We start from the raw sequence: 12,986 nt of genomic DNA, 5'->3' as shown, positions 1-12,986 counted from the left end.
GAATCCCATGGACAGAGGAGCCTGGCAGCCTATATAGTCCATGGGGTCATAAAGAGTCGGATACAACTGAGCACAGATGCATGCATACTGTATCCATAAATGCTTTCTTAGTGAATGAATTAATGAATCAATCATGTTGTGTTATAGGGGCAGTTTGGGGAGGTGGAGTAGGAATGAGGAATGATTTACCCATCATTACCATCCACCTTGGAGGGTGCAACAACATGGCAGCCCGACATGGCCATCAGCCTGACAGCTGACTCCCTTCACTCCACAGGAATTTTCCCATCCGAGGCATTCAGTTCTATGACGGCCCCATCAACATCCAGAACTGCACTTTCCGCAAGTTCGCAGCCCTGGAGGGCCGGCATACCAGCGCCCTGGCCTTCCGTCTGAACAACGCCTGGCAGAGCTGCCCCCACAACAACGTCACCAACATCGCCTTTGAGGATGTCCCGGTGAGTGGGCCTCCCCCCTTACCCGGGGAGGTCTCCCAGCAAACCCAGACTCGGCCAGTGATTCACGAGTCCCCAGGGGCCTGGAGTCTGAGCCGTTGCCACCACCACAGGGGTTGAACATCCTCCTCCAAGCAGGTCAGGCCACGTCTCAGGCCTGTCTGCAGCCAAACTGGAAAAGTACAAGTGGAGGTTGCCCCACAGGTCAAGTCTGGGTGAATGCCCGCCTGCCCTCAGCCTGTGCAAAACCCACCCAAGCCTTGGCAGGAACTTTCCGCTGCCCTCAGGGTTCTGAGGCTCTGTTCCTCCAAGGATCTTGGGTTCAACCTCTACAGTCTGGTGACTGGGCCACTTCAGTTGGCACAATTAATCTAAAAATAAAACCCAGCAGTTTCTGAAGGAATCTTTGCAGAAGAAGCTCTGTTTAATCTCTCCTGGAGACTGAAACATAAACAGGGCCCTCCTGGCCCTGGGCGGCAGCAAATTAGGAGCCGGGGCTGAGGTGGTAAGGATGGAGGGCTGCCCCTGAGACGGGCAGGTCCAGGGCTCCGGGTACATTTTCTCTGGGTTACAGCATTCCCAGACCTCCCCCTCCTCCTCCCCCTGCTCCTGCCCTTTGCCTGTCTGCCCAGTTCCTGGCAGCTGAGGGAAAAGATGTGAAATTCAAGTTACTTAATTTCTTTACTCAGGCCATTGGAGGCCTGAAAGAGTTCAGTCATGGAACTCTCCAAGGGCTCATGTTGAAAGACTGCCTTCCTACAACACAGTGTACACTCACCCACACACACCCCCACACACTCACATACACATCCTCGCTCACACATATCCCCCTGACATGTGTGTGTGTGTGTTATATATATGTAATACTTTCTCATGCAAACACTCACCACCACCTCAACCTCATTTCCTCTCTGTCTCTGTCACACACACACTCCTCTGCCCACCTCCCCGCCGCCTTCAGTCTTTGAGCCACGTGTCATAGTACTCTCTGGGGTTGCACACAGCAGCCAGCCCTCCAGTGAGTAGAGGCCAAAACCGCATGCTGGCCTGAGGGCCGAAGCACAGCAGACGTTTGGCTGTCTTTCTGGCTCCGTCTGAAGGGTCAGCCATGTGGTTTCCTGCACTACCCCGGAGCCTCTCTGCATTGGCTGGTTGGTAGCATCAGCAGAAATCGGGAACGAAATCGGGAACTTCACCCTGGCCCGCTGATGGCCACTACCCCCAACCCTCCACCTTCTGGTCCAGCCTCACTTTCCTGGTTTCTGTTCAGATTACTTCCAGAGTTTTCTTTGGGGAGCCCGGGCCCTGGTTCAACCAGCTGGACATGGACGGGGATAAGACATCAGTGTTCCACGATGTGGACGGCTCCGTGTCTGAGTACCCCGGCTCCTACCTCACCAAGGACGACAACTGGCTGGTCCGGCACCCAGACTGCATCAACGTTCCGGACTGGAGAGGCGCCATCTGCAGCGGGCGCTACGCACAGGTGGGTGGGGATGCGGGGTGCGCCTCCTCGGGATCACGGTCATCTATTCGTGGGACAAGTATTGAGCCAGGCCAGAAAGAGACATGGGCTTCTTCTTTTTGAACAAATCATTTTATTTATTTGTTTGTTTTTGGCTGTGCTGGGTCTCTGTTGCTGTGCACAGGCTTTTCCTTAGTTGAGGCGAGCAGGGCCTGCTCTCTAGTTGCGGTGCCCAGGCTTCTCCCTGTGGTGGCTTCTCTTGCTGCAGAGCAAGGGCTCTAGAGTGCAGGCTTCAGTAGTTGTGGCGCACGGGCTTAGTTCTTATGGGATATTCCCGGACCAGGGGTCAAACCTGTGTCCCCTGCATTGGCAGGCAGATTCTTTACCACTGAGCCACCAGGAAAGCCCTATAGGCTTCTTTATTCTTTTTTTAAAAAATTTTATTAGAGTATAGTTACTTTACAATGTTGTCTTAGTTTCTGCTGTACAGCAGAGTGAATCAGCTATACGTATACATATATCCCCTCTTTTTTAGATTTTCTTCCCATTTTAGTCACTACAGAGCATCAAATAGAGCTCCCTGTGCTTACAGTCAGAGAAGGCAATGGCACCCCACTCCAGCACTCTTGCCTGGAAAATCCCATGGACGGAGGAGCCTGGTAGGCTGCAGTCCATGAGGTCGCTAAGAGTCGGACACGGCTGAGCGACTTCACTTTGACTTTTCACTTTCATGCATTGGAGAAGGAAATGGCAACCCACTCCAGTGTTCTTGCCTGGAGAATCCCAGGGACGGGGGAGCCTGGTGGGCTGCCGTCTCTGGGGTCGCACAGAGTCAGACATGACTGAAGCGACTTAGCAGCAGCAGCAGTGCTTACAGTAGGTTCTCATTAGTTATCTATTTTATACATAGTGTATATATGTCAATCCCACTCTCCCAATTCATCACCAAAACATCTACAAACAATAAATTCTGAAGAGGGTATGGAGAAAAGGGAACCCTCTTACTCTGTTGGTGGAAATATAAATTGGTACAGCTATTACAGAGAACAGTATGGAGGTTCCTCAAAAAACTAAAAATAGAACTACTGTATGACCCAGAAGTCCCACTCCTGGGTATATAAGTGGAGAAAACCATAATTCAAAAAGATACATGCACCCCAATGTTCATTACAGCACTATTTACAATAGTCAGGACATGGAAGTAATCTAAGTGTCCGTCAACAGAGGAATGGATAAGGAAGATGTGATATATATACACAATAAAATAATACTGTCATAAAAAGGAATGAAATTGTGCCATTCTTTATTCTTTTTATTTTTTCTCCCCACCCAATAGGATTTTCAAAAAGCCCAAGTGAAAACACTTTGTAAATAGAGGTCAGGTCCTGCACTTACTATGTGACCTGGGGCAAGCTACCTAAACTCCTGAAGCCTCTGTTTTCTTATATGTAAAATCAGGATAATAGTTGAACTCTCTTAGTGAGCATGTAAGTGCCTCGCCAATCCTCTCCACCAGAAATATAATACAGGCACATGAGCTCAAATATTCCAGGAGTTACATTAAAAAGGAAAAATAAATGAGTAAAATCTATTTTAATAATAGACTCTATTTAACTCAATATATTCAAAATGCTATCATCTCAACATGTAATCAGCATAAAAATCATTAATGAGGCATTTTACATTCATTTTTTCCCCCTGTCCCAAGTCTTCAAATTTTCTGCATATCTGATGCTTGTAGCCCATTCAGTTTGCTTTCAAATTTTCTACAGTTAAAGTCAAAGCTAGTCCTACCAAAACAATAAAGCTGTGTTTCAGGGAAAACTCTCTTACACCACTTTTGAAATTTAAATTAATTAAAATGAAATTTAAAATCTGGGGTCTCGGCCACACTGCCCACATTTCCAGTGCCCAGTGGCCACGTGGGCAGCAGGCAAGGAAAGTGCCCAGAATGTGAAAATATTGGTGACTATATTAATGTTATGTGGAGGAATAACCAGGACTGGATGAGCAAAAGAAACGTCTCCAAGGAGACAAAGAGCTGTAAGATGAGGAGGGTGGTGAGCCTGGGGGCCCCACTCGGGGTAGGAACATGTAGGGATGAGGAAGTCTTCACCACCACCCCACAGGCAGGCAGTTACCACCACTGTGGAGGCCAGCATCGGGGTGGGCGTTAGGAGAGACCTAAAGGGGGACTTCCTAGAGGTCCGGTGGGGAACACTCTGCACTCTCACTGCCAAAGGCCCGGGTTCATTCCCTGGTCGGGGAACTAAAATCAAAAAAGAAAGAAAAGAGAAGTGCCAAAGGCGGTAAGGTGGTTTGATATCTGGGGAGAGACAGAGCAGGGAGCTAGGGAAAGGGCCATGCTGGCGCAAGGTAGGCCCCGGGGGCAGGGCTGTGCTGGGAATAGATTCCAGCAGAGGCAGGAGGGGCTGGCGTTAGCAGGAGAAGGGAACAGAGGAAGAAGGGGCCAGGATCAGGGAGGTCCAGGGTGTTTCTTTCCACAGTAGAAGAGGAGGTGATGCACTGAAGGAGTAGAGAGTGGGCCTGAGCCAGGGGGTCTGCAGAGAGCAATCAGGTTGGAAAGAGTTGCCGCAGAGACTGGGAAATCCTGACAGAGGCGTGTGGAAGGAGTGCCAGGCCATGCTACAAACCCAGTGGAGACGGCTGATGGAGCCTGGAAGGGCACCCCCTTCCCCACTGCGAGACTTCCTCAGGCCTGCCCCGGTGCCCTGCAGGGGAGGCGGACCTGTGCAATGGTCCACGCCAACGGGCTGCCGTGTGTGTGGGCAGGACAAGGGGTCTGATGCTCCGGGAGTGAGCAGATGACATCATGGTCCAGGGCAGCTCAGAAGGGAAGTGTGGTCGGAAGGGAGCTGATAAACGGGAGTCATGACCCACATAATTAAAGGGTGACCAGACCCTTATGCCTTGCAGCCGCACTCTGAAAGTGAGAGCATCCCTGATTCAGGGCCGAGACATTCCGTGTGGAGGGAGCCTTGATCTTGAGCTTCCTTCCCACCCTTTCTTACTGATACATTGCTCATCTTCTGCAGAAAAGGGCTGACCAAGCTTGGAGGTTATCAGAATCCACTACCGGCTAATTATTATTAATATTCTCCTTTCCAGAGAGAGTGGGATGCATTGAGAGAGTAGCATTGAAACATATACACTACCATATGTAAAAGAGATAGCCAGTGGGAATTTGCAGTTTCATGCAGAGTTCAACCCTGTACTCTGTGACAACCTAGAGGGGAGGTATGGGGTGGGACATGGGAGGGAGGTTTAAGAGAGAGGGGACATATGTATACCTATGGCTGATCCATACTGATATATGACGGAAACCATCACAATATCATAAAGCAATTATCCTCCAATTAAAAATAAATTAAAAACATAAAAGGATGGGAAAAGAACATGTAAACACTAAAAAATTATAATGATAATATCCTTCCTTCACTTTACAGGTTACCACAGGCTTTAAGATGCAATACCTTTAAACTCTTAGACTCATGACAACTCCATGTTAGGGCAGGGTTGAAGTTCCTCTTCCCATTTTACATGTGATACAAGCAGAAAGGAAGAGAACTCCTTTCCAAAGGCACAACGTTATTGAATCTTGATGTGATGTTTTCTCTTGGCCACAGCCACAGGGATGTCACCTGATGAATATGGGACAGATCCTAAAACAGGACACGGTGTTTCATTTGATTTCTTTCTTGGCTGTACTGGATCTTTGTTGTGGCATGCAGTCTTTCTCTAGTTGTGGTGCACAGGGGCTTCTCTAGTTGCAGAGCACGGGCTCTAGAGCATGAAGGTTGGGTAGCTGTGGGGCGTTGGCTGAGTTCTGTGTCATGTGGGATTTTATTTCCCCAATAGGTGATCAGACCTGTATCACCTGCATTGGAAGGTAGATTCTTAGCCACTGGGCCACCAGGGGAGTTCTGGGTGCAGTGTTGTTTGGTTTTTAATGGATTTAAAAAATTGAAGTATATAGTTGATTTGGGGGCTTCTCAGGTGGCTCAAGGAGAAGGAAACGGCCACCCACTCCAGTATTCTTGCCTGGGATATCCCATGGACAGAGGAGCCTGGTGGGCTACAGTCCATAGGGTCGTGAGAGTCAGATGCAGCTTAAGGACTAAACCACTACCACCCACCAGATGGCTCAGTGATAAAAAAAAAAAAAAAAATGCCTGCCAGTGCAGGAGACTCGGGTTCAATCCCTGGATTGGTAAGATCCCCTGGAGAAGGAAATAGCAACCTACTCCAGTATTCTTGCTTGGGAAATCCGACAGAGGAGCCTGGTGTGCTACAGTCCATGAGGTCACAAAAGAGTTCGACACAACTTAGCGACTAAACAGCATAGTTGATTTACAAGATTGTGCCATTCTCTGCTGTAAAGTGATTCAATTATACTCATATATACTTTCTTTTTAGGTTCTCTTTTCCGTTATGGTTTATCACAGGCTACTGAATCTAGTTTCCTGGGCTATACATGGGGACCCTCTTGTTTATCCATTTTAAATATCATAGTTTGCATCTACCAACCCCAGACTCCCAATCCATCCTTCTCCCTCCTCCCTCTGCCTTTTGGCAGCCACAAGTCTTTTCTCTATCAGGACGTGGTGTTTTAAACCAAGGGTGGCTCAAAGCATTCAGGCTCTTCTGTCCTTTGGACTCAGTGGCTAACAGTCTTGCTTGCATGTTTGCCTCTGAAATGAGACACCATTGGTCACCCGATGTGTGCCGAGAGCCACAGGGACCGGCCACTCAAGCCATACACCAAGGATGAGAGGGAGAAGTCAGCCACATGCCAGGCTCTTTCTCAAATGCAGACAGGACAGTAGCTGTTACAGGGGAGTTACTTCTGCAGCAGAAGTGTGAAAATCCTCTCTCCCCTCCTCCTCCTTCCTGATCCCCCTGACTTTCCCCCCAATTTGCTCTCTAACAATTAAGCAGACACCCCCCAAGTTCCCACTAGTCTCCCCTCAACAGTGCTTTTTTGAAGATGAATGGAGAGCATTGGCTGGCTTGCACAGAACAACTAGGACCGCATTCACCAGCAGAAAGAGATGCCCCCTTATTTGGCCTCCTTTCATTCAAGCTTTCTAAAAAGGGCTCTGTGAAGAGCAAGTGCTTGTGAAAGTGTACTCTGTGCTCAGATGTTAACCAGATGCTCCCGGGATGACCCCTGGTAATTACCCCGTTGTGTGTTTCCTTTTTGGGCTCTAAAAGATGTACATTCAGGCCTACAAGACCAATAATCTGCGGATGAAGATCATCAAGAATGACTTCCCCAACCACCCTCTCTACCTGGAGGGGGCCCTGACCAGGAGCACGCACTACCAGCAGTACCAGCCAGTCATCACCCTGCAGAAGGGCTACACCATCCACTGGGACCAGACCGCCCCGTCTGAGCTCACCATCTGGCTCATCAACTTCAACAAGTGAGTGGGGGGCGTCATAGGAGCAAGGTGACCTGGGGACAGCTGCCCTGGCCCCGCTCAAAGCTATGGTGATAACAGGGCCTCATTTCAAAGTCCTGGGCTTACTGTTCACAGAACCCCAGGCTAGCCCACATCACCCCTGCACGAGGGTGCACCTAGCGGGCTTGACATCACCTCGTGGTTAAGAGGCAGAAGACGCGGAGTGAGGCCCTGTTCCGCGCGTGGATGACCTCGCACAGGGTGTCTGACCCTCGGAACCTCTGTTCCTTCTTCATCTAGGAGATGAGCCTACATAGTGTTACTTTGCAGAGTTGTAGTGAGGATGGAGTGTGAGAGTGTACGGCAGGCATTTCACCCAGCACCTGGCTTTACAAAGTGCTCGACCTATGGCAAAAATCCCTGGCGTTCCCATTTTACAGAAAGAGACGAGACTCTGTGAGGTGAAGGGGTGAAGCTGAGGGCATCTGGAGAGGGCTTCATGTATTTGTTTATGTCACGTATCTTCTGTGCATGAACATCATTAACTTGGCACAGTATTCCTGTGAGACAGACATTTATCAGATGCAGAAAAGAAGACCCAGAGAGCTGAGATGGGCCCCACAATCAGGCTGAACCAGGAAGGGGCTGAATCCAGATCTTACAGACCCTGGTTTTTTCACTCTGGCCCTGTTGAAGTGAAAAAGTGAAAGTGTTAGTCTCTGAGTCTTGTCCCGCTCTTTGCAACCCACTGGACTGTGGCCCACCAGGCTTCTCTGTCCATGGAATTCTCCAGGCAAGGATACTGGAGTGGGTGGCTGTTCCCCTCTCCAGGGGATCTTCTTGACCCAGGGATTGAACCCAGGTCTCCTGCATTGCAGACAGATTCTTTACCATCTAAGCCACTAGGGAAGCTCCTAGCCCTGTTGAAAGAAGGTCTTTTTATTTTTCCTAGCCAATATTCCACATGGAACACACACTGCAGACCCTGGGGACACCCCACTGACCCATTGCCATCATCCATTCCAGTCATCATCTCTCCCTCTGTCCTTGAACACCATGTGACCCAATCATGACCAACAGCAAATGTTCTTTCAAAACTCCCCACTGAAAAGTGGACATGCCATTCGGTGGAGGATGCTTGGGTCTTTGTCCAGTGCACACCGAAGAGGCCCCGTGGCTGGGACATCCTTACTCGTCACCTGATGACTGTCCTTCCGGTTCTAGGGGCGACTGGATCCGAGTGGGACTCTGCTACCCCCGGGGCACCACCTTCTCCATCCTCTCGGACGTCCACAATCGCCTGCTGAAGCAGACGTCCAAGACGGGCATCTTCGTGAAGACCTCACAGATGGACAAAGTGGAGCAGAGCCACCCTGGCCGCAGCCACTACTACTGGGACGAGGACTCGGGGTGAGGAGCCCTCTTAGGTTGTCCCCTAGCCTTTCCAGTAATCCCAGACCCACCATGCAATGGGTAACCTAATACCCTTTCCCAGGCACTTCTGATCTCAGGTGGATTGTATCATCCACCAGTGACATTGTTTTTAAAGCTGTGAAGCTTTGGGAGGAAAACAAGCATGCTCTTAATATACACGTGGATTGTAGAGAATCCACCTATTTTAGGAGAAACAATGTGAAAGCAGTGAATCTTAGAACTGAGAAAATGTGGCACATGACCTCAACTCCTTACACCACAGTCAGAGCAGATGATATCATCCTTGATTCAGAAATAAGCAGAGGAGGCACAGGGTGAAGGGTAACGAACAACTTGTTCAGAGAACCTAGCACGAACTCGGCACGGCTGGTCTTGAGCACATACCTCTCTGTACCTCCACATCCTCCCCTTTTTGCTGAACTGCACTAGGTCCTATTCAGTAGGGACATCACAGGGACAGAGTCCCTGTTCCTGGAGACAGGGAGCTAGGAGGTCACCTTCCCTAGAGAGAGAGAGAATTACTCTGACATCTTAAGAATGCTGACATGTCTGCAGAGCCATGAGCCTGTTGTTAGCCAACTCTCCAGAGACTAAGGGTAAAATATTGTTTGATATTCATTTTTTTCCTTTCTTTTTAAAAAATATTTTTATTTATTTATTTGGCTGCTCTGGGTCTTAGTTGTGGCTCATGGCATCTTTAGTTGAGGCATGCGAACTCTCAGTTGCAGCATATGGGATCTAGTTCTCTGACCAGAAGGGATGGAACCCAGGCCCCCTACACTGGGAACCAAGAGTCTTAGTCACTGGACATCAGGGAAACTGCTGTACTTTTTTTTCCACCCTTGAATTGAAATCAACATTTAGGAAATAGAGGATGCTTAGAAATATCTATAAAGATAGGGCTTTATCAATTTGATTAAAGGGAAATTCAGATTTGAAAGTCAGAAGTGTAAGTAAAAATGCTGGGGTCTGGAGAGGCAGCACAGAGCACCCCTTCCCCACATCAGTTCTAAACCACTGGTGGGGCAGACAGGACAGCAGGTGAAGAGGAACCTGTCTCACTGATGACAGAGCTACTGGTGAGCAGAGCTTCCCAATACTGGGTGCCTCTACCCAGCTCTAGGCTACTTATTTCATGAGGGTGGCCATGCAATGACGCTGAAACCAGCGTTGTGATTCATAAGTAGCCCTGAATGAGCCGCCATGCAATGCTGGAGCTGTTTTTCTATAAGCTTTGGAAAGGAAACTAATTTTTTTTTTGCTCATTCTTACTTGAAAACTCTTCATTTGACCATATGATTTTTGAAAAACAAAATAGCACACCAAGATAAAAGACGAAACAAGAGTTCAAATAACTCAGCTATGAAGTTCCTAGTCCAGTGGAGGAGAAAAGCTTGCCTGGGGAACCCTGGCAATGACAGTAGACTCATCTGACGTCCCACAGGAAAGCCTGTTTTTCAAGAAGTCAGCATACTGTCTTTGATATTCCGATGCCTATGCCAAAATATTAAAGGAAAGCATCCCATGTTCATATGACTGTGGTATTTGTGAATAAAACTCATTCCTTTTTGATACCCGTGGAGATTATAGCATGGTCTTTAGGGTTTAGGACCTGGGTAATGTTCATGCCTGCAGTAATATTCATGAAGATAATGAATGCCATAGGAAATAACTTCCAAGTGGCGTGTAAATAGTAAGGAACAGCTTCCCTGATGGCTGAGCGGTTAAGAATCCGCCTACCAATGCAAGAGACTTGGGTTCAATCCCTGGGTCAGGAAGATCCTCTGAAGAAGGAAATGGCAACCCACTCCAGTATTCTTGCCTCGGAAATCCCATGGACAGAGGAGACTGGCGGGCTACAGTCCATGGGATCACAAAGAGTCAGACACGACTTAGCGACTAAACAACAACGGGGTACATGGGGGGCAGACCAGAGCCTCCCCCCATCCCACCCCGTTGGCTGACCTATATCCCCACACCCAGCAGTCAAATGAGCCACTCCACTTTCCCTGGGAAAACGTCAGTGAGGGGACAGGATGGGCCCAGGAGTGTTTAGAAAACTCCCTCCGTATGAAAACTAGAGAAGGAATTAAATACCCCTCATATAATAGCAGAAACTATTATGACTGAAAAAATGTAAATAAGGTGAAGTCTTCATCGCATCATCTATGCCTAATATCTTCTTTTAGGATCATGAGAATTGCTTTGTTCCAGATGTGTGAATTTTTCAAATGGAAACTGTCACTAAACAAATTGAACCTTTTTTGATCAAAAAAATGTTTAATTTACGATTTTCCCCTTAGAGCAGATTCTGCTGCTTAATTCACCCCTTTTATTGGTTGCTTAGCTCATCATTATACCTATTGATTATCACACTGGGCTTTAATTCAGTGACAGCCTCAGGGACGAGCTGGGTTGTAGGATGCTTGTTTCCTGTGTAGAAAGCCAGCCTCAGGCTTTTTTAATTCTTAGGGCTGTTTTCCATGATCTTTCTGCCTGACAAATGTGTTACCCTTTCTTACGTTCTGAGCACCTGCCTTCAATGGCTACCTTCTATTCTGCTATGGCCTAGGACACCTGATAAGATTGTCTGAGGGTTAAATGAGATAGGTCCGTTGATGGCATGTGCCTAGCATAGCAGAGAGTAAGTGCTCGGAAAATGAAAATTGTCAGTATTAGCTTTATCTTCAGTGCATTTTTTTTCATTTCTCCAACCACGTACAACCTTGTGGAGGTGGAGGGGTGCTCCTCCATTCTGTGGGGCCCACTGGGTCTAGTTCTGTGGCCAGCACAGAGTGCGGAGGCAGAGGGAGGAAGAAAGCGGGTGGGGGGAGGAGGAAGATGTGGATACCAAAGGGAACCGCCCGCTCTGCTCCTGTGTGCAGGCTGCTTTTCCTGAAGCTGAAAGCTCAGAACGAGAGAGAGAAGTTTGCCTTCTGTTCTGTGAAGGGCTGCGAGAGGATAAAGATTAAAGCTCTGATCCCAAAGAACGCAGGCATCAGCGACTGCGCGGCCACGGCCTACCCCAAGTTCACGGAGAAGGCCATCGTGGACGTGCCCATGCCCAAGAAGCTCTTTGGTCCTCTGCTGGTGAGTGGCCAACAGCCAGCTGAGCCCCAGGGCCCTCAGGCTCCTCTCCGGACCTCTGCTCCCCTCTTTAAACCCTTTCCCATGGCTGAGGGGTTACAGGGAAGTGAAGAGGCCGACCAGCCCTCGAGCTGGACGCTGGACCCCCCGAACCTGACACCCGCCCTGGGTTTTTGTTTTTTCTCCAGAAGACAAAGGACCACTTCCTGGAGGTGAAGATGGAGAGTGCCAAGCAGCGCTTCTTCCACCTGCTGAACGACCTGGCGTACATCCAAGTAAGCCACCGTCCCCGTGCCCGGGGCATCTCTGGTCACTGAGACCTTGTGTCAGTGCCTAGGGCTGTGGTTGCCAGTGACTGCCAGCCAGGTGGCTGAAGACAACAGAACCTTCCCCACACAGTTCACAAGCTGGATGCCCAACACCATGGGGCTGCCAGGGTTGTCTCCTCCTGCAGGTGTTGAGGGCGAGTCCTTCCCTGGCCTCCTCCAGCTTCTGCAGCCACCAGCAGCCTGGATGCCCCCCTTCCCAGCTCACAGCTGTGTTCCCCCAGCCTCCGCCGCTGTCCTCCTGTGGTCTTCTCCCCCATGTGACTGAGTTTCAGACCTCCCTCTTCCTTGTCCTTATAAGGATATCTAACTTTGGATTTAGGGCCCATCCGAAATCTAGGATGACCTCATCTTGAGATCGTTAACTTAATTACATCTGCAAAGGCCCTTGCTCCAAATACGGTCACTCCCAAAGGTTGCAGTAAACGTGTCTTTTGAGGGGGAGGCCATCCCAGGTGGCTCAGTGGTAAAGAACCTGCCTCCCAACGCAGGAGACACAGGTTCGATCCCTGGGTTGGGAAGATCCCCTGGAGGAGGAAATGACAACCCACTCCAGTATACCCACTCTTGCCTGGGAAATCCCATGGACAGAGGAGCCTGGTGGGCTACAGTCCATGTGGTCATAAAGAGTCAGACATGACTGAGCGACTGAGCATGCACACAAACACACACACACACACATCCTTCAGCCACTAGGCAGGGCTGCAGGAACTGACTGAAGTGGGTTTTATGCTTTGAACAGCTGTACTGACACCCTCTGCCTTCAGAGCCTACAGGGGACCCATGTGGGCAG

The 12,986-nt window shown here is 49.2% G+C and overlaps 1 protein-coding gene across 3 annotated transcripts in view; it reads left to right on the top strand.

Annotated features, from left to right (window-relative positions):
* CEMIP (cell migration inducing hyaluronidase 1) overlaps nucleotides 1–12,986 on the top strand; it is a 161,180-nt gene that overhangs the window by 139,122 nt on the left and 9,072 nt on the right. For all 3 annotated transcript variants that reach the window (XM_086364209.1, XM_086364210.1, XM_086364208.1), the window contains 6 exons: nucleotides 278–458; nucleotides 1,726–1,941; nucleotides 7,156–7,367; nucleotides 8,571–8,756; nucleotides 11,666–11,870; nucleotides 12,056–12,142. In XM_086364209.1, the coding sequence (XP_086220335.1) occupies nucleotides 278–458; nucleotides 1,726–1,941; nucleotides 7,156–7,367; nucleotides 8,571–8,756; nucleotides 11,666–11,870; nucleotides 12,056–12,142 (1,087 nt within the window). The remainder of the gene's footprint in view (nucleotides 1–277; nucleotides 459–1,725; nucleotides 1,942–7,155; nucleotides 7,368–8,570; nucleotides 8,757–11,665; nucleotides 11,871–12,055; nucleotides 12,143–12,986) is intronic.

The sequence above is a fragment of the Bos grunniens genome, chromosome 21 (genome assembly GCF_055505025.1).
Source record: "Bos grunniens cultivar Pamir isolate PY7600 chromosome 21, Bosgru_T2T1.0, whole genome shotgun sequence".
Taxonomy (NCBI): domain Eukaryota; kingdom Metazoa; phylum Chordata; class Mammalia; order Artiodactyla; family Bovidae; genus Bos; species Bos grunniens.
This window is presented reverse-complemented; position numbering and strand designations above follow the sequence as displayed.